Source organism: Rhea pennata, chromosome 2, assembly GCF_028389875.1.
Source record: "Rhea pennata isolate bPtePen1 chromosome 2, bPtePen1.pri, whole genome shotgun sequence".
Lineage (NCBI taxonomy): Eukaryota > Metazoa > Chordata > Aves > Rheiformes > Rheidae > Rhea > Rhea pennata.
Window position 1 is genome coordinate 26,041,860 of NC_084664.1, and position 24,832 is coordinate 26,066,691.

Below are 24,832 nucleotides of genomic sequence, written 5' to 3' on the forward strand. Positions count from 1 at the left end.
ACTCTCGGGCCTAAGGACCCCCGCTGGCAACAGCCCGCCCGCTGTTTGCAGGGCCTCCGTGTTCAGTTACTCTGTCCAGCTGGAGTGCTCTACTATCAAGTCTTTTAGACTAACCCTTTTTTAAAAATAAAGCTTCTGGGGAAGCTAAACTAGCTCCTGCTTCTGAAAGCATTCTCTTCAGACTTGTATCATTTTTGCAGCTCTTTTTCTTTTTTTGGTATAAATAGAATAATTGTTACTGGTGGTCTCTCTACACTATTAGATTTATCTCCATCCCATCTTACATTTCTCCACTTCCATGCAGAAGGATTGTGCTTGCCTTCATTGTCGCAGCAGCGCTGTGGAAGCGCCTCCGTCCCCAGTATCAAAGGCCGGGCTGGACCCCTAACTGGGCTCTCAGCACTTACTGCTGACATGCAGCATCTGCAACCTTCTGGTTTGCCACGCCTAAGTTTCCAGTTCCCCTGACCAGTTCCCGAGTGGCTTCCAAAGTACAAAGCAAAGTGCTCAGAGTATCTTAATTTGTAGTCACCATGGAGGCCTATCCCTGTGATCATCTCTAATGATCTTCCTACAGAACTTGCAACAATGAGCGCGTTGCAAAATGCTCTTTTTTCATAATAACATAAAGACATTTGATGATATGTTCATGTTGTCTGTAATAATAAAAACAACGTGACTATTGTTGCAAACAATTTATTAGGTAGTAATAAATAAGAATATTAGCAGAAAGAATTATACAGCAATAAGGCATATTAATACTGTTGTTAAACATGCAACTGTGACAGCAACACATTTCAACATTTTCCCTCTAGTTTTCTAACAAAGTGCTTTGCAGAGAAGTGTGTTTCTGATACCAGTGCCAAGTGGCAGCAAGGATGCACTATGAAGGACATAACTGCTGTATTTACTACCAGTAAAAAAGGATAATCCATGGAGATTTACTGTTAATTAAAGACCAATGAAATTTAAGTAGCAAAGTACAGCTTGCTAAGATCACAAATAGTTTCCAGTTCATTAAAAAAAAACACTAGTATAAATTTCTTAAATTGTACTTATTATTTGAGAAGTTTAAATGCAAACATTAACATACTACAAAACAGCACAGTTCCTAACACTTGTCTAACTTTTATTTGAAGGCTTAGAGGCAAGTGCTAATATTTTTCTACAAAACATTGCACACTTTTAGCATGCAGTTTACATGGAAGGAAGAGTCTAATGGAGTTAAAACTTTGAAATACAATCAGAGTTTTAAAGATTTGGATAGTAATTTTAAGGTACAAGCATATGTTTCAAACTCCACAGAGACAGTTCATACCATCCTTTGGTGGGGGGAAAAATTATGACATTTTTTAAGCTTCCTATTGCATTACTTTCCTTTTAGTTAGGCATACTAAGAAAATGTATCTTTTTAGGAACGGATTAAGAGTTGCCTAAAAGCAAGTCAGAATCAGCATGCAAATCTTTTCAGACACTTTAAAGACCTAAAAAATGGAAATAAAATGATGGTCCTACTTAGGATGCAATTTGTTAAGACACAATCCTGACTCTGCAAAGACCAAGTAGAAAGCTTATAAACTGTTTTTGACTTCCTTGAGTTATAAGTCTTTATTCCTGTATCCTGTACTGTCTGGAGTATCTTAAATAAGTGGGATAATGTAAATAAGTAATATTTAATATTTAGGAAAATTATTTTTGCAGAAGTAACTTACCATCTGCTACATGAATTTTACTTGCTATGTGCTGCAATCCAGGATAAGACTTATTAAGCTTTCTGAATAAGATTTATTTGTAAATCTATATCCTCCCCTTCTTCACATACAAATGTTTTATATTGCACAGCAAACACAGAAATCGTGTTATTTTAAAACAAGCATGCTAAACATTTAATAAGGCTTCTGAATGATTTAAAGTATATCCCTTTTGATATCCTCATGCAATATTTTAGAATAAATATGAGTACAAAATTTTCAGTATGATAAAGATACGAGTAAAAATAAACTCAGCTATCAGGTTTATTAGAAACCAATTAAAAATATAGTTTATCAAAAGTAGTTACTCAAAGGACTAACTGGTCTTCTAACCATACTTATCAGCAGTATCTTAAAAATAAAGTTTGTCTAGAAAATACTGTAACATATACAATCTCCTTGATATTCCATAGAATGACATGAAAAGTTAGTAATAGGTTAAGTGAGACTTGCTTGATGGCACTGGTAATCCCATAATCCCCTAAGAACAAAGTCTTACTTGTTTTATTCTCACTCAAAATGGTAAACAATTCCATTTCATCAGCTTTACTGGTTGAGCTCAAGCCCTACAATAGCTTATATATGAAACAAAATATATCTATAAAAATAATGTTGTATACTTTTTTTTAAAAAAAATAAACCATGCAGCTTCTGTACAAAGTTAAAAAAACTGTACAAGTTTACTTTTCCATTCTGTAAAATTCACGTATATGAATGTTTTCTGTTATGACAAGAATAAAGTTATTTTTCCTTAACCATAAGATGCTGTTCCATAACTATTGTCCATCTCCATTATTCATTTCTTTCACTAGGCATTAACTGGCCATTTAATTTCATCAGAAGTTTTACAACGAGACCTGCCTGTATAAAGGTACACAATTAAATTCTATCAGCATTTCACAAAATAAGACAGATAAAATCAACTTAAGAATAGGGTAAATGCGAGTAGAAAGCAAATAATTGAATAACTTCGAAAGTTATATCATTTTAGAAATAAGGAAAATGAAAACTGCCTAGATTTTTATCACATATCAGAAAGTAATTTTATAAATATTCAACCACTTCTCCCTCAACAACCATTTTAATATGGAATAATCAGATGAACAACTTCTGCCAAAGAAAGATACTCAGAGTCATAATCTCACCACAAAACACTTTACCATGACTTAACATATTACCACTGGTATAGGCTGGAGGTAGAAGAAGCATTTTCTATCTAGCATGCACAAAACACTGTCAATATTGCTAGTAGCAATTAATAAGGAAGTCGCTTCCCAAACTCCTCTAGTTTTAATTGCAAAGTTACCAATTCTATAAATTTGTGATTCTTGTAATATTTGGAATTATCCTTAGAGTCTGTCAACAGTTAATTTATTATTATGCAAAAATGCATAATTATGCAACAAACATTTTTTTTCACCTCCTGAAATAGATACATTTCATGTATTATGAACCTTAGAGGCTTCACATGCTAGGAAAACAAGCAAACATTCTGAAATATTAAATAAAAAGATTCTTATTTTAGAATCATATTTCTGAGGTCTTGGCTTCGGCTTCTTTAAGCTATACAAGGATGGTTAATCTCAAGAGAGAAGAGGCATATATCTAGTTTGGGAAGAAATATTTAACATAAGGATAACAAATGACCCAACTTCATGCAGATAGAGTTAATGAGGAGATATCTTATAAATAGGATTTTTTAAGCATCTGATTAGAGTCTCATAAGATACAATTTTCAAAATGAAAAAAAGATTTAAATAATCAGTGACATTTCATGGAAAAATCCCTCCCCCCTAACACTTCAAGTTACATTTAAAATTTGCCTTATCTTTGCTGAGTCAAAGATAACTGAAAGTTTCCTGTCTCTGAAAATTTTGTAAACTAAGTTTTGTCAATGCTTACCTGTTTGGTATGCACAATAAAGCTCATTTTGTTTTCCAGACTGTGGATTTGAAAACATGTATCTCCATCTCCCAACTGCCACATAAAGCAACCGTACTTTAGACTGAGGAGTAAGGCCTACAGTGAAATGTAAAAAACCATCACTCAGAAAATACTCTCAACACCTACAAACTGAACTTTCCTCTGTTCACTTAAATAGGATTTTGACTTAAAACAGTTGTAGCTTATAAACTAGTTGAGTGGCAAAAGATAAGTCTTTCTATTATTAATAACTCACAAAAAACTTAAAATATTAGAAATCTTTACAGTCAAGTTTAACCACTCTGATGTGTAATGACAATTAACATAAAGAATTTAAGAGAACAGAATGAAACATTTCTATTATTACTGGCAGTTCACTTATTAAGCTGAGGCTGACCTTGGTTTCCATGTTGAGGAGGTGCAACCCTTTTACATTTACTCCTACATAGACTTTGATGACTTTATGGCTACTTGAACTTGCTTTGGTGAATATCTGTCCTGTGAAAAAGGCTGCTCCGTAAGTAGGAATTTCCCAGCAATTCTGCAAAAACATGCGCTGAAGATGATGCATCTCTTTACTTACACCTTCACTGGTGCTAAGATTCTAGAAATAAAGGAACAATGGCAATAAACAAGTCTTCCCAAATAATTGTGTTTATTTGAAAAAAATATATACTGTTTAGTGGAAACTAGTTTTCCCAAAGTGCTCTCCCAACAACTGCCCTCTACAGAAAACACACCTAAATTAAAACCTAGATCCACAGAAAGGCTCAGATGCCAAAGAAGATTGAGGTAGAATGCAGATGCCTGTACGAGCCTCAAAAATCCCAACCACAGGCACCTAGTTTGCACCTCTGTCAGCATTTTCACTCTATCAGCAATATCTCACACTGGTCAGGGATAAGCAGCTGGGTATCTGTCTGACACTAAATCTATCAGAATCCATAAAACTAACAATTCCTCCTTCAGGTCTAATCCACTGAGACACTGTAAGATGATCAAGTAACTTCCCAGACACAGCACTTTTTTTTCCTTTCAAAAGGAAAAAGGAGATGCAGATTTCTGTTCTTTAATAAAGCCCTCACTCAGAATGAGGCATGATTCTAATTCTTCCTCTTCTGTAGAGTGAGACACTCACAAAAAAGTGTCATCGGAGTGCTCCCAACTCAAAAGAGCCCAATGTAAAGTACCCTAATCAAAAGGGGGAAAATGACTATTTGAACTCTGAAACAAACAATCAACCTGGCCACAAATGACGAGAAGGCACAAGAGGGAACACAAGTCAGTAACAGTTAAGGCCATGACTGTGGGTACCCATGAAGATGAGACCAACATCATGGCTTCCACACCTTGCATTACAGGTTGTCTGAGTTTTGCTCAGCTATTAAAAAAAAAAAGTAAAACACATTAATATCTTTGGAAAGAAGACTAACTCCTTTCCCCTTCCCATCCCTCCAACACCCACTTCCCATAATGGCCTTACAAGACTTAAAAAAACTGTGCTCACTCTTGCATATTCTCTAATATAAGAAAGAGTAAGTAGTTTTCTACACCTTCTGTTAGACTCTAGTCAAGGGAGTCTGGGTGTGTGTGCGCATGCACGTGCATATGCACCAATAGTGCTAACAGGACCCTAACGTACAAGTTAGACTGGCAAAAGGGACTTTGTAGATCTTTCACAAGTAGATGTTATAAAAATCTACTCTGACTTGTATTTTACATGCACCTGAACTAGCAATGTCCCCAGTGCAGTTAACATGGAAGTTAAATGAACAGAGGACACAATTATATTTACTTCTAGCAAACAAATCAGCTGCAACTATACAAGAAAAAAAGCATTCCAACAACCCAACTTTAAAATTCAACACACACATTTCTAGTTTCATATATCAGTATTTTCGTATATTAACTGACACTCAAACAGTCAAAAAAAAGTTTAAGACAGGATTTTCTAGAATTTTACTACTTATCTCACCTTGTATTCGTGAAGTATCCTGTTTGTCCAATGAGGAGCTTTACTTTTTAGTTTAGTGATTGGTACTATAGATTTAAGATTTTCTTCACTAAAAGAAAAGCAGAGAATAGTTTTATTTCAGTAAATATTAGGGACAAAGAACAACATCTGTCAGCTTGTGTCTTCAAACCACACCTATTGAGCTAAACTATCGGCTCCCACCCTACCTTGCCTTATCAGTTGGGAAGCTTTCCTGAAGGAGAAGCCAAGGCTTCCTAAGATACGGTGCAACTCTCAGTTAATGGAGATCCACTTTATTGGGCTTTGTGTCATCCACTTCAGCAGCCCACATCGTGAACATGGCAGGGAAAGGAGATACTGGCTGCAGAATGCATGAACATCACCAGATTGCAATTCAGTGATTTCCAGTTTAAACCTGAATATCCCACACGCAGAAAACCAGGGAGATGGCTTATAGGTGCAATTCTCTTCACTGCTCTATTCAGCTGCACAGACTATAAACTCTGCACTACCAAAGACTTGCCTATTAATTTAGCATGAAAGTTAGGTCACGTGACATGAAAGCAAGGCTAATTCTATGAAGTACCCTTTTCTTAAATGCTGAAGGAAGTCCCTACTAGTTTATTTTTATGCACAATTAATATAGTATACATCACTAAATTTCAAAAATATTTAGTCCTTTTTTATTTAGATATGTCAGTAACAGCATGTACTGTCTGCCTTGCACAAGGACAATGTATACACATCTTCAAGGATATTATTATACAAAAGAGTCAGGATATATTTAAAAAACATCAGCATACAAATCTTCGCATCTGTCTGAAGGAGAACAAAACTGATATGTATTTTCAAACACCTCCATCTGAACATGCATAGGAAGCATACTCTAGGGCCCACAAGTTTCTTCCATCTGACCCAATCTATCTTTTCAAGAAGCCCTCTATAAACAGTTAAATATTTCCCTTTGTGCAGTGTCAACTCAAAACCATGTTGTTGATCTGCCCCAGGGGGAAAAGGAAAGCCAAGGAACATATCCCTGCTTAAGCAACTGCTAGGATTCAGAACTTGTATTAAACCCAGCTGGGTTTAACTGACCACTGCTGCTGGTGCGGCAGATATACCAACAATGTAGTCACAAGGCAATATGGGTCAATAACTGAACCTCCTGAACAGTCCACCCAAAAGTTCTCCAGTCAATGAGCTTATTCACCTAGCTTATTCTGCGACGGCACAGTCTTTGTACTTATCAGAAGGAAAAGAAAGGAAGGTAGAGGTGAAATCTGTACAGCCAGCCCTTTCAGGGGCAGCCTACGCTTACACCAGAGTAACTGTTGCAGAAAACACACCCTGATTAAGTGATGCTGGAGAATAGGACCAAAAAAAGCAAGCCAATACGTTCCAGCTGATGTTGTGAATGAGCAACACAGCAGTACCCCCAAAATAGCACAGGTGCTGTTACATGAATGAGTTGGGGTGGAGACAGTGGGCACAGAAGTGAAGGCACACAGAGAAAAAAGAAATTAAATCCTGGTGCGCTCAGATACTGCTGTAAATATGTGCGTGGGAGGAAAAAAGCTACATCCCAGAACAGCTCAGCTGACAAAGCCCTACTGGTGCTCTTTGTGAGCAGTTTAGCATAACACTCCACATGGAAGTGACAGGAAAAGATGTAACATCATTTCATAGTTCCCACAAGGAGGGAAGAAATCCAACCTCAGAAAGCTGGTCTCTTGAACATAGTAACTAGTTTCTTCCGTGTGACCCAAAATTAGTTGTTCTGTTAAGTCTCAATTCTGTTAGAAACCTTAGTTCCTATCAGTACTGTTACTTATTTTGGTATTACTATATCTCAAGTATAGATTTTCAGAATACAGAAACTCAGTCCCTCTGCATAAAGTGGCAATAATTAAAATGAACATATTTTCAGTTCCTTTGCCTAGATTCTATGAATACATGGCAGGTTATGTGGACACTCTGAACTGGAGCAGTGATAGAGAAAAATAATTGCTACAGCATACCTAAAGTTTGAGTAACACAGTAAGTACTATCTAAATCATTTTATTTAACGAAGTATAAAGACACACTTACTTTAGAAAGCCCTGCTTATGTTTCTTGCTCTCGTAATTTCCATAGACTATTTGCAACAGCAGACTTGCCAGTGTGATGAGCTTGGCATCAGGCGAGGTGTAGAAACCTTTCAGCAAATTATATCTGGCTTCATCAAATAGGATAAGAATAGCCAATGGATCCTCAATCTGTTGAAAACATTTAAATAGTATGATTTCTTTGTAAAAAGCAAATGAACAAAAAAACCCCACCAAACTCCAATTTCTCATTGACTTAAAGATGGAAGGCAAAAGTGTGATCCTCCCTTAAATGTATATTTTAGTAATGCTTGGTTATAGAAAAAATATAATGCAGAAATGTTTTCAGTGACTTAATTGCAGACTTTACCGATAAAACACACTTGCAAATTGCAGGTGACTAGCATACTATGCCCAGCCAGAAGTTCCTGGGAAATACTCACATCAAACCAATAATGTGTCAAAACCATTTTATGTACTGCAGTCAACAAAATATATCAGAGATTAAATAAAATTATTTACTTAGTGCTATAAACTGTATTTTTTTTCTCCTCAGACATCCATTTTGAACAGTAACTTTGAATAATCCCATCGAAACTGATCAATTAAATATCTGAAAAAACATGGTACAAGAAAAGGAAAGAAAACAGGACAGGTTCTTATTAGCAGTATGACAGACAGGGAGATTGGGACACATGGCCTTTTGATGAACCAAACAGTTGAGAAGATGAGAGATCAGAGTACATGTTTATATATGAACGGTAGAGACAGGAAAAGATCCTGAAGATTCAAACTATTATAGAAAAGTGGTCATTAAACACACTGAGTGTTGATAGTCAAAGTGTTTTGATTCTGACCATAATTTCCTGCTATCACTTCAACATGCAGACCTTTTTTTCAATTTCCAATGGAAGTCTCACATCTCTTCTCAGGAAAAGCTGTGAAGTTTCCCTTTGAGGATCCAAGTTTGTCAGTTCAGTGAATATTTCAGGCCAGTCTCGAATATGCTGCAAAGGCTTGTGATACGGTTTCAGTTGGAGGCCTAGAAAATAACAGTTTTGTTTATAAAACAAACAAATAGAATAAACCAGGACATACATGGATGACCGAATGCTGCACCAAACCAGAACATTCCAAACACAGGACTCATTAAAGCAACATTTTTCCCTATGTTTTCAAAACTGCTATATAGATATGGTTTTGAAAATACTGATTTATTGACAAAACTCTCAGAGCCAATTCAATAAATGCACTAATGATCAACCTTTATTATTTTCAGCTTCTCAAGAATGGAAGTTATATTTAAAAAATTAATGGAATACCAAGACTGACCTTAAAACCAGAAGTAAAGGGCCTCTGGAAAGCCAGCAGCACAAATACCACATTAAGTAAAATGACAATAATAAAACTGTTAGAGATTATTATCTCAATTATTCCGGGAGAATTACGAAGTCTAAAAGTGAGATTTTGACAGAAAAATACAGAGATAGGCTATCCTATAAATGTATTTGCCACTTCTGGATATACAAACCATAAACTTTTCAGAACAGACATATCTTTCTTTATTTGTAAAGCATCTTGACTCTTAACAGGCTACGATCTTGTAATTTTCCATATCCTCCTATCTACAGGAAAACTGACAAATCAATATTCTCCTACTAGCCAGTCCATGTCTACAGTTATGCTCATTCACCTATCCTGCCTCTCCTTGTTATAACAGCTGGGCTATTTTCTAGTTCCTCATTACTGTATTTACCTCATCCTCACTGCTCTGGCTTTTACTTCGTGATATTTTATAATCTATTCACCTGACTTATCTACCCTACATTCAAACACAGAAAAACATTATCCTTCCTGTGTTCTATGGTCTTTACAGTTGTATGCAATGAAGTGCAAAAAATATCCTATATATTGAAAACACATTATTAGTTTTATGTAGTAAATCAGAAGTTGATTTATTTTCAAGCTTAGCCAAAGTATCTTGAGAATTACTTTTTTTTAAACCAACACTTAATGCATCAGTGATCTGTCCCCTCAAATGCAAAACTAATACTTCAATTATTTGAGTAAAACATGACATAGACATTCAGAATGTGCACAAGCGGCAAAATTTCAACACTCAAACACTTCTTTCTATTCCAAAGGCATTAGCTTCTATGTTCGTCTGAGGGTGACAATGGCTGTATGATTTACGGCAAAGTACGAAGGCAAATAGGATGAGAACAGGAGAAAAACTTTTCTTAAAAAAAAAAAAAAAACTACTGAAGAGAAAACTGCTTGCTTGCAACATTTATAAATAGAAAAGAAATACTTTTAAAACAAGGGCAAGTGCAGGGTCCTGCACCTAGGGAAAAATAACCCTAGGCACCAGTACAAGCTGGGGGCTGACCTGCTGGAGAGCAACTCTGCGGAGAAAGACCTGGGAGTGCTGGTGGATGACAAGTTGACCATGAGCCAGCAATGCACCGTTGTGGCCAAGAACGCCAATGGTCTCCTGGGGTGCAATGGGGAGAGTGTTGCCAGCAGGTCGAGGGAGGTGATCCTGCCCCTCTACTCAGCCCTGGGGAGGTCTCATCTCGAGTACTGTGTCCAGTTCTGGGCTCCCCAGGACAAGAGAGACATGGAGCTACTGGAGAGAGTCCAGCGTAGGGCTACAAAGATGATCAGAGGGCTGGAGCATCTGTCCTGTGAGGAACGGCTGCGAGAGCTGGGCCTCTTCAGCCTGGGGAAGAGAAGCCTGAGGGGGGATCTTATCAATGTGTACAAGTACCTGAAGGGAGGGTGTCAAGGGGACGGGGACAAACTCTTTTCAGTTGCCCCATGTGACAGGACAAGAGGCAATGGGCAGAAATTGAAGCACAGGAAGTTCCGCCTGAGCGTGAGGGGGAATTTCTTCCCTGTGAGAGTGACGGAGCACCGGTACAGGTTGCCCAGAGAGGCCTTCTCTGGAGATCTTCAAGGCCTGCCTGGATGCAACCCTGTCTAACCTGCTCTAGGTGACCGTGCTGAGCGGGGAGGTTGGACTAGATGATCTCCAGAGGTCCTTCCAACCTTACTGATTCTATGAATATAACTTTAAATAAATTTATTTATTAAAATTAATATAGTTTATTAAAAATTATTTATAATTTATTGAAATTTATGTAATTTTAAATCAGACATATGAAAAAAACACAGTAAATGTAATAGAAGTGTTTGGTACCAGGTACTCGCCAAATACATCTAAAACCATGTTCATCAAAAATAGTTTTAATGCAAAATATATGACAGTTAGTATGATTTAAAGGACCTAATGAAGTAACTTTAATCAACTTTACTGAAGTTACTCATTTTAAATAGATTAAATTTAGTAAAAAGAACTAAATCCATGCAATTTCAGATACTCTAGGAAGAAAAATAAAAGTAAAATCAGGTAAGCAAGCAGTAAGGCATGCGACAACAAAGTTGGCCAATAACAGAAAGGTAATCTGCACTAGCCTCATTTTTCCAGATGAGATAAATACATTCTAGATGCCACAGTGACATAGGGCCACAGAGGCATAGGGTCAGTTCTGCTGGGGATACCCAAAACAATGCTTAGAACAGAAAGCTCTCTATTGCTCTGAAAACACAGTCTGGAGACATCAGACTGTAAAGGCTGGGAGTTGACCTACTGAAGAGCTTGAAAAGAGGGAAGAGAAAGTTGTGTCTCAGTCCTTATGCAAAAGGCACAAGAAATGAGGTCTACAGAGATTAGGGAGCCTCTGGCAGGTGCAAAGCACATTAACAATCTAGATATAAGTTAGCTCTGCTGTTTGAGAAGAAGTATAATTTAAATCTGCTGAAAAAGAGAATTAAAATCTATGGCTCCTGGATGTTTGATACACAGGCAACAAAATGGTTAAAATGTTATAAAGATGATTTAAAACAATTAACAGCCACTTTTGAGCACATTAATAAAGTTGAAATCATAAAAACGAGCTCTAATTCCAGAGGTCAGTTATCTCAAAATTTACTATGCACCCTGTTTGAATGATACTATTCCCCCAAACTAAGTGTGGAGAATCACACGCTTTAACAGCAAGCTGATATTTTAGAAATGATTACTCAAAGCTAATCTAGGCATCCAAATATAGACAAATATATGACTTAATTGCTAAAAATGCTAAGAATTAAAGAGCTCTAACAAAGCTTAAGCTGTCTCTCCATGTTCCTATATACGCTGTCTTCTGGCTACTTGCAAACACAAAACAACTGCAGGACTCTGCAGATTTCAAGAGTACAGAATTCTAGAAGATGGCTTCTAAAAACAGATATAAAGAGGGTATTACAGAATTGTTAGAGAACATATGGCTCATTTTCCCTTTTTTCTGAGTGTGTGTGTGTGTGTATATATATATAAAATATATATACACACACATTTTTTAAAAAAACAGGCAGGCAGTACAAAAATTCCAGTGAAAAACCAGGCAAAACAGTCTTCCTTGTTACTTACTGAGGTTCTCAGAACAGATCCAGATAGTGAAGTACTGCTGAGTTTCTTGAGATAAACGCATTCCCTCCATTATCTGCTGTACAGTTGTATTGTTTCCATGCTTCAACTCAACAGAGCGATATGACCCATCCATACGATAAATTCTTGCCTTTTCATACTACATAAAAAAAAATAAGCATTAAACAAACCACTTTCCATTAGTGCTTCTGAAGAGGCAAGCAATTTCATTATAATTCAGCAACAACCATACTGCTGAGAAAAATAACATTGCACAACTCCTGCAAACTTACTGTTTATCAAAAAGGCTTGTTTCATGTTCTATACAAGTTCTTATACTGTACTTTCTAACACAACAACTATGAGAAAAATCATAACGACATTTTGGGGATTTCACTTCTGTTGACCTCAAAAGCAAGCAAGCATCTAAAAGTTCTGAGGGATTTGGGCTTTGTGTATCCTGAAATCTCCTTCTCACCATTACTAGCAGGTTGTGAGGTGTTCTCATTATTTAGTCTGTCCTTAAAAGATCTTAATCTACTCTGCCTTCAACTCTTAACATTTGTATCACTCACTTAGTAATTCTGACTGTAATTTTTCAAAGGAGAACAAGAGCCTTCACAGATCCCAATACAAGAATACAATCTCACTAAGAACTAGCACTTCTGTGATACTACTAACAACAAATTGTTTTCCCCTTCAGAATTCCATAACTTCCAAAGAATTACATGTAGGCTCAGAATATATCTCTTTAAAGACATTCTTAAATATAAATCAGGTGCTTAAAGCATGTACACAGAAATCATAATTATTGAAACTTCTTGTATTCACCTCTTCCTTAAGAGTTCAGTGCTTCAGCTACTTAAATAAAAAGTTGCAAGAATTTTATTTCTCCCCCTTAAATCTGCTTAGTCCTCAAAACCTGAGACATCAATTCTAGAAACTTTTTGAAAAAAGATGAATGCCTTGGAAAATGACAACTGAGTGAAAACAAAGCTTGAATGTAAAACATCAGTCAATTTTAACTGCAATAGTCAATGTGATTCCTACTGCAGTATTTCTATGATTAAACTTTTAATTTTACTGTATTAACTAAACAGCAATAGGTGACAACCTAATATCACCTATCATGTTGAGAAATCTACTTAAAAGGTGTGTATTAGTCTTTTAGAGTCATTAGACTCAACTCTCATTTGATCAACTGCATAATAAGAACTGGAATAAAGGAGGTCAATTCTTTCTTCATTTTGGAAGATTCATTCGTATAAAGTGAATTGAAAAGTCTTTAAAACACCTTGATTACTGCCACTTAACTACAGAGATACAAGTTCTATCTGAAGTCAAAGAAAAGAAACACATGCTTTTTATTCATCCATCTCATTTTAAATATACTTTAGGATGAAAGGACTGGCATCGTAAGTTTTGTTTACTTGCCTGGCTAAATCTCCACTGACTGCCAAGGAAGCCTAGGCTGACTAATTGATGCAAGTCTAACTCTGTAGAAGCCTACATTTAGCCAGCTGAATGCTCCTACATATCAGCACATAAGATGGTAAGACATAAAGAAAATTAATGGTTGAATGATCAGTAGCAGACAAAATCAGCAGCTGATGTGATGCTCCCACAAATAAATCAAAACATCACATTTGAAGCCTTACAAAAATAGACACATTCAAAGGCACAAAATGTTAGCTTTGTCAATACTGAATAGATTACATTACATGTAAAGAACTGAAAAATTAAAACATGCACAACTGCCTGTTTCTGGTAGCAGCTATAAGTGGGCCTAACTCTCTCTCAGAATTTATGTGTAAATTATATATGAATTTTAAACTACTTAGAAAATAAACTCATACAGGTTTATTCATGGCTTCCTTCAGCAGTTTTGCAGTTTCTTCCCATTCATTTTGTTTGTTTTCTTCACAGACATTCAGTGGAGATCTTCCTTGTTGATCAGTAATGTGCTACAAACAAATAGAAACACTGATAATACATTGTTTTCACTGGAGATAGGCAAACACTAACATTTTTTGAGATAATTAAAAATCATTCATCTTAGGGTTCAGACATTTAATTGATAATGCAATGGGAAAAGCGGAGTTACTGAAAACTATTTAATTAGATTTTTGGCAATCTCTCAACAGGATCATCATGTTTACACATTGTGATCTGGGGACACAGTGTTTCACCAGCATAAGCTAGCAACTGTTGCTAAAACTGTTATGCATTGTTACAAACAGAACTTACCCTGTCAATTTCTGGATGATTTAGTAGAATTTGCACTATTTCAGCATGTCCCCCTCCAGCAGCAAAATGAAGAGGAGAGCTAAGCTGTCCATTCAAAAGGTTGGGATTGCATTTCCCTTTCTCCAACAGCATTCGAGTGGCTTCAACTTTTCCATACCTGCAGACAGATTAAAAGCAGAACAGATACAGCAAGTAAAATAAAATGTTTTTCAGATATTCCCAAAGATATTCCTAAATATGAAAAGCTGTATTACTGTGCTTGGAGTGTATCTTATGTTTCAATAGTTGAAAAAAATATTTTCTACATTTACTTCTTGATGAAGATAATATATTTGTAACTACCCAAAAGATTCAAAAGAAGTCACATAAAAATAAAATTCTAATAAGATTTCTAATAAGATTCTAATAAGTGTAATCTAACAGTAGCAATCACTTCTAGACTGTAATTATATACAGAAGTAAAGTAAAACTTTGAAATGTCACCAAAGACAATGCAGCATTAGTAAGTTTGTTGGAACTAAAATTAAGTCTGCTCTCAGGTAGTACTATCTAGTAACCCTTTAAAGGGATTCGTTATAGACATATCCAAACTTGCGTTAAACTAGCTAGCTTGCGTAGTTGTAGCAATCCAGTCATGGCAAAATAGAGCTCAGCCTTGACTGAAAAAAAATCTGTTGGAGAAAAAGAAATCCTCTGATTGTCACACAGATGAATCATAAGGACTTTCTGAGAAACATAAAAGATCAAGTAAGTTTCATTTTTCACATCTGATCAATTTGATTTTCAGATTCTTCATGTAATCAAATATTATTACAAATACAGAAGACTGACTTGCTTAAAGATAAAACAAAAGCATTTTTACCACTGCTGAGGCATGCTCTGAAGCATTCACAGAATTATAGAATCATAAATGTTGGCTGAAAGAGACCTCAGAGGTCACCTAGTCCAGCTTCCTGCTCAAAATATGACTATCACAAACACTTGCTCAGCTCAGCTACTGCCATGTTGTCATCAGACTGCTCACAAACTTTAACCAACATGCAAGCGTTACCTCTCTGCACTATACCCAAAAACTCCAACAGTGATTAGAATAGATGCTTCAGAGGACAAATATAAGAGGCAGTAGGTAGGTATTTCATAATAAGGTCATCACATTTGATCTCCTCAGAAACCACTCAGATAGATCTCAGTGATCTCAAAGGATCTCAAAATGTGAAGTAATCATCTCTGGACAGTTAACTCTAATATATATTACAATCACAGCATAAAAGTCTAAAGTTTCTCAATTTCTCATTTTTGAGTCAGTATGATAAATTGCATAAATGCTTAGTGTTAAACACTCATGACAGCAGAATGCATTTGGCAGAAATATACTCAGTTGGCTCACCAGCATGCATAATGAATAGGTGCCCAATGGTCACTATCTAACTGATTAACAGAAAACTTTTTATCCAGAAGGTGGCTCAGTAAATCAGAATCGCCCTCACAAGCACTGCGATGAAGAGGGAAATCATCTACCCACTGGTGCTCCCTGTGAAGGAAAAATGGAAACAGGAGGAAAACACAGTTCATAAATATTTCAATAGTTGAGCAAAAAGACTTCTTTTTAAAATGACTGAGGACTAACTGTAGATCTACATAAAGAATAAAGATGAAGCACATGCAGCTAAGATGCATCAATATTCATATAAATAGTATTTCAGCTGCATAAAACTCAAGTCACAGCTGTATTCATTGCGCCAAGAAATGCTTCTCTGATTTTATTTTATAATTTAAATCTTCCTTACGCTATCCTTTGTTATGTTTCAGTACTTAAAAACTTAAAATAGATTTTTTTAAAAAATATGTATTTGTATGCTTAAGTACTAAAGTAATGAGAATCTCATTCTGAGTCTACCAAGTATTACCATATTATAACAAAATCATTTGTTAATCAAAAAGAAATGTAGAATAATACTTGTCCTCGGTGACACTGCTCATGCTACGTTGCCACTTTTCTCTTTTCGGAATCTGAATCTTTGAATAGTCTGGGGCTCCAAGGCCGAAGTATGGATTTATCACGACTTTGTCAACCTGTGAAGACACAATTTAGAACTGAAAAAAAAAATCTCACTGAGACTTGACTAAACAATCTCCCATCCAAGCCACATATTCTCTTGGAATGAAACTTACGATAGTAGCTTTCTACAATTAAAGAAACTCATGTTCAAATGTGAAATTAGAAAATCTAATCCGGCAACAAGTGTGCAATAAGTACATCTGATTAGATTAAACATACACAGCACACACATATCAAATACATGAATGAAATGTAAAATAAAATTGTATATAAGCTTCACAAATATTAGAAGAAAATATAGTTCTTACCCTATTGGTATACTGAAGGTCAGACCCAAACAAAGGATTATAAATACACACATCAGCCTTCTCCAATGCCAACATTTTACTCTTTATTTCTAGGGCAGTGTAACCCATGTGTAATGAGCTCTCTGTTTGACCAGGTTCTATAGCATAGGCAGGGTTTATTACATTTGTTTTAATTCTCTCAAGAGGAGATGGTCTGAATAAAGCAGGGATGGAATGAGACTGAGTATGGCGTTCATCCAACCACCTGCAGAAGAGAATGGGCAACCAATTAATTTCCAAGCCAAAAAAAAAAAAAAAAAGGATTATTTTTGTCATGCCTGTCTACTATTTCATTTGATTAAGGGTTGTATGTATGACCAAAAACCCCCAAGGAATAAAATTTATGACTGTAAAATTACTGGACTCTGTAAACTAACTCATCTAAAAAAATCCTTAGGTTTAATTATCACATGCATAGCTATGTTGAGCACCAAATTAATCTCCATACATGAAATTTTGTGAATAGAATACAGTTATACAAGTGGTATTTATTAGTATAGCATTTGCTCAAATACGTCACCTGCAGATGCAAATTCTCAAAGAAAAGGAAATTATAAGTTACCGTAACGATCATATTGTTTAAAGCTAAAACACTTAACAACACCAATATGTTATATTCTAACACATTTACTTCCAGTTTATGGTTTTACTACTCTCAACGTACAAATTTAGAAACGTAAGATTAAGTTTCAATATCAGTGCAGACGTAATTCTTCCAACTCATCTGTTTTGTTATTTAGGGAGAAGCGGGAGAAAAGAAAAAAGGGAAATTCCTTTGATAGTTTCCCAACTGCCCAATCTTTTTCAGGTAGGCTACTACCTGCAAGCTGCAGGGGGAAGTCATCACTGCCCACCTGCTGTGGTTTTTTTTCCTGCCATGTAACACAGGGCTCAGGGAAAGTTATTCATGTTCACTTCTGGGTAACTATGTTTTCATTTAATTGCTAAATTTATTTAACTGTTATGTTGAATAGGGCACATGTTAACTAAGGACCTAAAGCTCTGTCTGTATTTAGGTTTCTGCAAATACTTTCTCATAAACTTGAGATAAACATGTACTTTGGAATACAATAGATTTTATTTAATAATTTAGCCTGGAAATGTAGAAGAGGAAAGGAAAAAAAAATGGTATGTGGTTTCAGAAGAGAGATCCACTGATACAGCCTGCTTGAAGTCTGTCTGTCCCAGAACCATATGTAAGGGCAGAATGTGGCTCATGGACCAAAGCATATGCTTAGGTGTGGATCTTTATATCCAAGTTTTGTTTCCTTCACTTGTTCAAAGTCATATTGTGAACACGGACTTTAAAACTGTGGTCATTGTGCTATGAACACCCTCCAGCCTATGTGAGGTATTTTCAGGCAATTTCTCTAAAAAAATTGTCAGATTAATTAGTTAAGGTAATTTGAACCTTTCAAAACTGTTGTTTCAGACTCCTGACCTAGAAAAACACCAATATAAGCTATTTTCTCTCATACTTCTGATGTTTCTCTCACAACTATAAGGCTAGTAACGTTATTTAAACAAAGCCTAGAGGCTGAAGACATTCATTAAGTAAAAAATAAATGCCACAGCTGACACAATGGTACAGACGGAAACATTACAGCTCCAAATTAACAAACTGTAAAAACCCTACACAGAGAATCTTTTCAGGCAGTAGGCTGTAACTTATGTTTTTTTGAGATAGCAAAAAGTTTTGCCAAACTTCAGTATAGTGTGGAAGAATAAGATGCACATAAACACAGAACTGCCCTGTTCCTGAAGATAAAAGTCTGCTTAAAATACAGTTCAACAGATTTACTCCTGCAAATAAGGCAATACATATGTATGGACTGGGTCAGATACTTCTTTGTTAAGGGGACATAAGAAGGCCAAAAAAATGCTCACAGGTTCAATTTTCAAACTACTATAAATCTAGCTAATTAACTCAGAAAGTTAATTCTGTACTTCAAGTAAACTTGTATGGCTGAGGAAGATACTTCACTATTTATAAAGGGAGGTTTAATTTAAATGGGAATCTCAATGCTATATAATTAGCAGGATGTTTCCAAAACACTCTGGCAAATACTCTCCATGATAACATACATGTCATTTATAGAAGATTAATCATTAGCATTTTATATGGTTTTATAAAACTTTCATTGTGACCGCAAACTTTTAAGATGACACTTGATTTACATAAGCATACCATTCTTCAGTTCCCCAAAACATTTCTAAAAAAAGATTTAGAAATCTGTCATCATGGTTGTAGTTTCTGATAATCATATGAAGAAAATAATATGATACTACTATGATTTTCTTCTTAATCAGAAAATTGCTGTAAAACTACTTGCTATATCTATGTATGTCCTTATTTATCTTCTATTTTAATGTGAATATTTTTACTGATGGTATTTCTTACTTATCCAAGGCAATTAACATTCTTGCAGTAAGCGTAGCAAAATGGGTGCTGGATTCACTGCAGACCCTCATAATGTCTTGTAAACAGTAGAACACAGGGCATCCAGGGCTGTATGCATATTTTGTATTATCTAAAAAGGAAACAGACTCTGAAGACACACTGACAAGAGGAATCTTACTTTCCATTCTGGATCTTCTGTAGTTACACATTCCTAGCTAAATGATTTTTTTTTAATGCTACAGAAGTTCAATTATGTAAGAAACAGGTGTTTTTATACAGCAGAGTACCATTAAAAACCTTAAAGTGTTCAGTTACTATTCCACCAGTGTGATCAGATTCATCTGAGAAATAATTATAAATGTATTTTGGTGCCCCCTCCCCCCCCCCCCCCCAAAAAAAAAAAATGTTGGCTTTGAATAGGACTTATGGAAAGAAGCAATATTTATTGCTGTTGGTAACTCCACCATCATATTTATTTATTTAACAGTTTTTATTCTTAAGGCTTATCACAAAGAACAAATGAAGAGTTTCCATTAAAGCACAGATATTTGCTTCAAAATTTTTGTAATGCTCTACTGACAAGCAATTTACTTTGCCTTTTATAGTTTTTATTCACTTTTCCTTACTCAAACAAAAATTGTTTACTGACTTAACAAAACATTCTTCTCTGAGTAAACAACATTGAACTGAATTGGTTGGATGCCTTATTTACATTGGCATTCAGTAATTTTTTTTAAGAGTTAATGCATTTATTTTGGAATATAACCATCAACTGAAAAAACACAGTTTAAAACAGAAGTGTGCTGGAGTTACAGAAACAAATGCAATGCATTAGATAAGTCTTACTCTAATTTAAGTAATTTTTTCAAGTTTTAAGGTATTGGGAGAAAGGTTTCCGCTCAAATCTAACTTTTTAATGCTTAGATACAGAAAAGCCATATCACGTGTTCAGAAAAATTCTTAAGAAACCATCTACTGAACTTCTGCCAAAATCCATGCTACTTCAGAAATTATGTTTCATGTTACCTTTGACAACAGTCGGAACAATGTAAAGTGATGCCTCCTGGCCTGCCTTTTCTCCATCAAGAGGAAACTTCTTCATTAACACTACTCGCTTTCCTAGCACAGTATTAAAAAGTAATAAACAAACAGACAAAAAAAAAAAAAAAGAAAAAAAAAGAGGTGGACAACTTGAAGGTTCACAGACCTATCCTTCCCGATTTCTAGGAAACAAAATTATAGGAAATCTAAGCAAGCTAAAAAAAAATCTAAATGACAGTGAACCGTAGAAGAACATAAACATATACATATTCAGTAGCCTAAAAAAAAAACAAGACTGTATACCTTTTTTCACAGTAACTTTTCTATGCCACTTATTATTTGTCATTACAAATGATTCTTCTCCAAAACTACCTGAATTTAAGCAAGATTCTTTTTGAACTGGGAGACATGAGAACATGCTATAATCCATGCTACGGTGAATTTTTCATTCATATAGTGGTATGACAGTATTTTCCACACTTAAAGTCTAGTGTTTTGTTTACTTTTCTGACCTCAGCTGCATTTTTTAGCACAGACCACGTTAAATCATGCATACTAATGCTCAGGCCCTTAGTCTGAGCCAGTTTAGAACTCTCACACTCTATAATCCAGACTGTTTTTTTTTCTACTATGCATTACTTAATGTGCATTAATGCCATTATGTTATAATATTTCCTGCTCAATTAGCTTTGGTAAGTCCATCCAGCTCCAGTTATCACCACCTGCAACATTTTACTCTCTCACTAGCTCCTCCTTTTCCAGGTTGTTAGCACTGTGCTGTCTTGTCTGCACTGACAACTTTCCCAGTACAACCTTACTTACAAATTTCTCATAACAGAGATGTGGGACACAGCAAAAAAAAAGTGCTTTAATCAGTATAGTTTATACAAAGCTGGAAATGAAACAAGCTGGATAAAACAATTTTATCAGCACAAGTGTGAGGTTGTTTGCCACATCAGCTATGTCAGCTATGTCACTATAATAATAAGAGTACATACTAATCAAATTACATCTATAACTGATACAGTTAAGCCAGAAGTATTTAATGTAGATTCCCTCTCTGCTAAGCAATGCAATCAGAAGAAATCTATTGACTAGTCAAGTTTTGGCAAAATAAAGTGGCTTTTTTAACCTTCAGCTAAAAGTTTAGCTATCAATCTCAATTCAAGATGACAAAAGTAGTACATACAAAGAAAGTTTAATGTAATAAAAATCTTTTAGTAAGCACTTTATAGAGTTGGAAGTTAAAGGGAAACAAAGGTGACTCAAAGCTTTTAGCCATATGGTTGTTTTGGGCCTTTTTGATGAAATCCCCCAAATGTCTTCTTTTTAAACTAAATATTTTATTTCTGAACAACTTCTTTAGGCCTATTTCAATTTTAAAGTATTTTATAGTAACATCAACAATAGATTGGATTAAAACATTTTTACCTTTGATACCCTGATTGGCTGGTGATATTGGTTTGGTGGCTTCTAATACATAATCCAAGATGCTCTGGGTTATCTCAATGCCTCCCTGCAGTTTAGTTTCCAACAAAACTTTCTTTCTTTTTTTCTTTTGACCTTCAATGGGAACTTCGAGCAACAAAATCTTTCAAACAATAATGAAATTGAAGCAGTATTTAAGCACAACTGAAACAAGTACAGATTTTTTTTTTTTTGGGGGGGGGGGGGTGGTATTTATTGTACCACTCTAAAATCTGTAACAAAATTAAGGAAGTACTAAATGTGGGAAGGTACCATGATGAAGTCAGAATGACCTCCAGAATGGTAAGGTTAAAGAGAAAAATACAAGGCTGTATCCTTGCACCAAGGCCGTTGCAGGGCAAAAGGACCACCCAAAACAAAACACAAGACAAGTCAAAACTGCAAAGGCCTAACTTGCAAGATATGTCTGAGACCCGCGCGCAGATTCATATCTTAAACCAAAACCTGTTGCATATTCCTGGTATGCTGAAGCTTTTAGCTTGTGGATTTTAGAGACTTAAGGAATGTAATTAAAAAATAATTCCTTCAAATATATGTAACATAACAAAATATATAAATATATTGAGGCTCTAGTACTTGCTTAAACAAAACTTTATAGTGTTTGATAAATTTTTATTTGTGGATTTGCCAAGTACCAAATTCTAGTTCTTTTTCTATTAAAGATGTCTTATGGTTTTACTAAGAAAATCTAGAGCCAACTAAAATAAATATATAATTATGACTAACATAAATGGTAGCTGGTCATATAAATACTTCTGAAGCCTGAGCTTTAGTATCTTTAATAAAAATGATTAAGCCTTGGATTTTCTACTAACACTGATATTGTTTCTCTATTTAACAGGGATGCAAAGAACAACAACAACAACAACAAAGAATTACAGAACTGTAAACTGTTCCAAAACTATACCAGTGAGGCAATGCACAGCAGGTATATATAACATGCATACTTGTTTCAGCTATCTTATTGTCAGATTCGCTTTTCTGCCGTATTATTATATATATTAGATTTTTTAAAAATTTTAGGATAGGGAAAAAAAAAGTTTTACTTCATATGATTTAGCTCGATATTCCCGAGAATTCAGACTAGCAGTATTTTTCGGACGAATCACAGCAACATATGCATCTCCAATGTTTTCTGGGTTTCCCATTTTGCTTCTTTTTTATTTTATCACTAGAAATAATGAAAAATAAAGAAAACAATGGAAATAAAGGTTCAGTTAAAAGAAAAACAACAGCACCCTAAACTCCAGAATACAGTAATTACATCCATTGATGCTTTGCTTTATTCATTTATATTTCTTTAACTGGAGAAATACCTGTTTGCTATAATTCTGCCTCATTAAAAAAAAAAAAAGAATGTGGACAAATAAAAGGATGGGGGAACTCTTACATTATGTGGATTTGACATGAATAATCTTGTTCTCTAAACCACTTTTACAATAAAGATTTTTTTTTTTCAGTTTTTCTATACCTCCCTATTTTACAAGCCAGAAAAAAGACCAAAGAATTTTAGGACCCAGAAAACTACACAAAACCGAAAAAAAAAAACTTTAACGTAATAAACTGCATGATTATAAAATGTGTTATTACGAAGTTTCACCAGTATCACAAGGATTAAAAAAAAATCTGATTTCCCATTTTTTTCCTAAGGAAGTAGACCACAAACTTGACTACAGCCTAGCTGACAGAACTGATAAAAAATAATCCGTAACACAGATTTTTATTTCTTATTTTACTTCAGCAGAGCTGTGAATTGGGGCACAATTTATTCAAACAGAGCTTTTAGAAGGAATGCATCTTCAGTTCTGGCAAAAAGCAGACAAAAGTCTTTAGATTTAAGGTTAAACTTTGCTTTAACCCAAAATGACAGTTCTTGTAATCATAAAACCTTACCACATAGGTAAGATACGAAAAGCCTCATAAATCACTTCACATACTGGATTTGAGAAAGAGGGTCGTATCCAGGTCCTTCCGGCTGATGATTTTTCTGAACCGCAAATGAAAACTCCTTTCATCCCACACGACCCACAAACACGTATTACTTGCAAATTAATCCCTCCAAAGCCAAACAGAGATTTTCCCCGCTCGCTATCTCTAGCTGTTTCACCTTTCCAGGAGCGACACAGGCCTCCAGACTCACGTGCCCTGCATCCAGTGCTTCGTGCCAGGATCGGAACTACTGAAAGCACCACAGCAACAGCAGCGTGAGCAGCAGCACGCACGGTGTCGCCGCCCGCTCACACAGAGCGTTCAGCGCTGGCACCCGGACGGGAACAGAAACGCGGTGCGTTATTAGAGCAGCAGCCACGAGCACCAAGCGGAAAGGCGGTGCAGGAGCTCACGGCTCGGGATGCTGGCGGCTTCTGAGGGACGAGGAGCGGCAACGCGCTGCAGGCGGCACGGAGAAGCGCGGCCGCTGGGTCTCCTTGCGCGCGCGGGGCGCGACGCCGCGCCGATGGGCGCCGGCGGGTGGAGGAGGCCGCGGCTGCGCCGTGGTCGCGGCCACCTCCAGGCGGCAGCAGCGCGCTCGGCCCCGGCCCCGGGCCGCCCGGGAGCCGCCGGGCAGCTGCCTCCCCTGCGGCGCGGCGCGGCCTCGCCTCGGCGGCCGAGGACGCGGGCGGCGCGGAGGCGGCGCGGCGCGGCCCGGCCGCAGCCCCCGCGCCCCGCTGCCCTCAAGCGGCGCCTCCCCAGCGCCGCGGCCCCGCTCGCGCCGCCGCCGCCGCCGCCTTACCCGGTGGTGCCGGCAGCCGCCTCGCCGCCGCCGCCAGGCCCCGCGCCGCGGAGGCGGCCCGCTGCGCCCCGCCCCGCCCCGGCGCCGCCCCGCTCCCTCCCCCGGCTCGGCGGATCCGCTTCCCCTCGGAGCCCAGCGAGCCTCCGCTGCCGATGAGTTTCCGGGTCGGCGGCCTGGACGCCCGCCGCCGCCGACTGTCCGCGGGCGGGCAGGAAGCGCGAGAGAGCGGGCTGCGCGCCGCGCCGCGCCGGGGCCGGAGCCGGGGCCGCGCGGCGCTGCCGCCGCCGAGGCGCCCGCCGAGGCGCAGCGCCGCC

At 36.9% G+C, this 24,832-nt stretch overlaps 1 protein-coding gene across 3 annotated transcripts in view; it reads right to left on the reverse strand.

Annotated features, from left to right (window-relative positions):
- The window catches only part of KRIT1 (KRIT1 ankyrin repeat containing), a 26,275-nt gene extending 1,694 nt beyond the window's left edge, over positions 1–24,581 (reverse strand). The window contains exons 1-17 of one of the 3 annotated variants that reach the window (XM_062569110.1): positions 24,519–24,581; positions 22,834–22,958; positions 21,731–21,890; positions 20,285–20,377; positions 19,259–19,388; positions 16,819–17,062; positions 16,409–16,524; positions 15,839–15,982; positions 14,452–14,608; positions 14,061–14,168; positions 12,208–12,364; positions 8,624–8,775; positions 7,738–7,904; positions 5,650–5,737; positions 4,072–4,278; positions 3,654–3,770; positions 695–2,612 (exon numbers count right to left, since the gene is read on the reverse strand). In XM_062569110.1, the coding sequence (XP_062425094.1) occupies positions 2,544–2,612; positions 3,654–3,770; positions 4,072–4,278; positions 5,650–5,737; positions 7,738–7,904; positions 8,624–8,775; positions 12,208–12,364; positions 14,061–14,168; positions 14,452–14,608; positions 15,839–15,982; positions 16,409–16,524; positions 16,819–17,062; positions 19,259–19,388; positions 20,285–20,377; positions 21,731–21,890; positions 22,834–22,935 (2,211 nt within the window). In that variant the 5' untranslated portion in view covers positions 22,936–22,958; positions 24,519–24,581 and the 3' untranslated portion in view covers positions 695–2,543. Of the gene's footprint in view, positions 1–694; positions 2,613–3,653; positions 3,771–4,071; positions 4,279–5,649; positions 5,738–7,737; positions 7,905–8,623; positions 8,776–12,207; positions 12,365–14,060; positions 14,169–14,451; positions 14,609–15,838; positions 15,983–16,408; positions 16,525–16,818; positions 17,063–19,258; positions 19,389–20,284; positions 20,378–21,730; positions 21,891–22,833; positions 22,959–23,894; positions 24,285–24,518 lie in introns of those variants that run through there. The other 2 variants (XM_062569108.1, XM_062569109.1) reach the window with 2 other exon arrangements.
- Between the last annotated feature and the right edge of the window lie 251 nt (positions 24,582–24,832).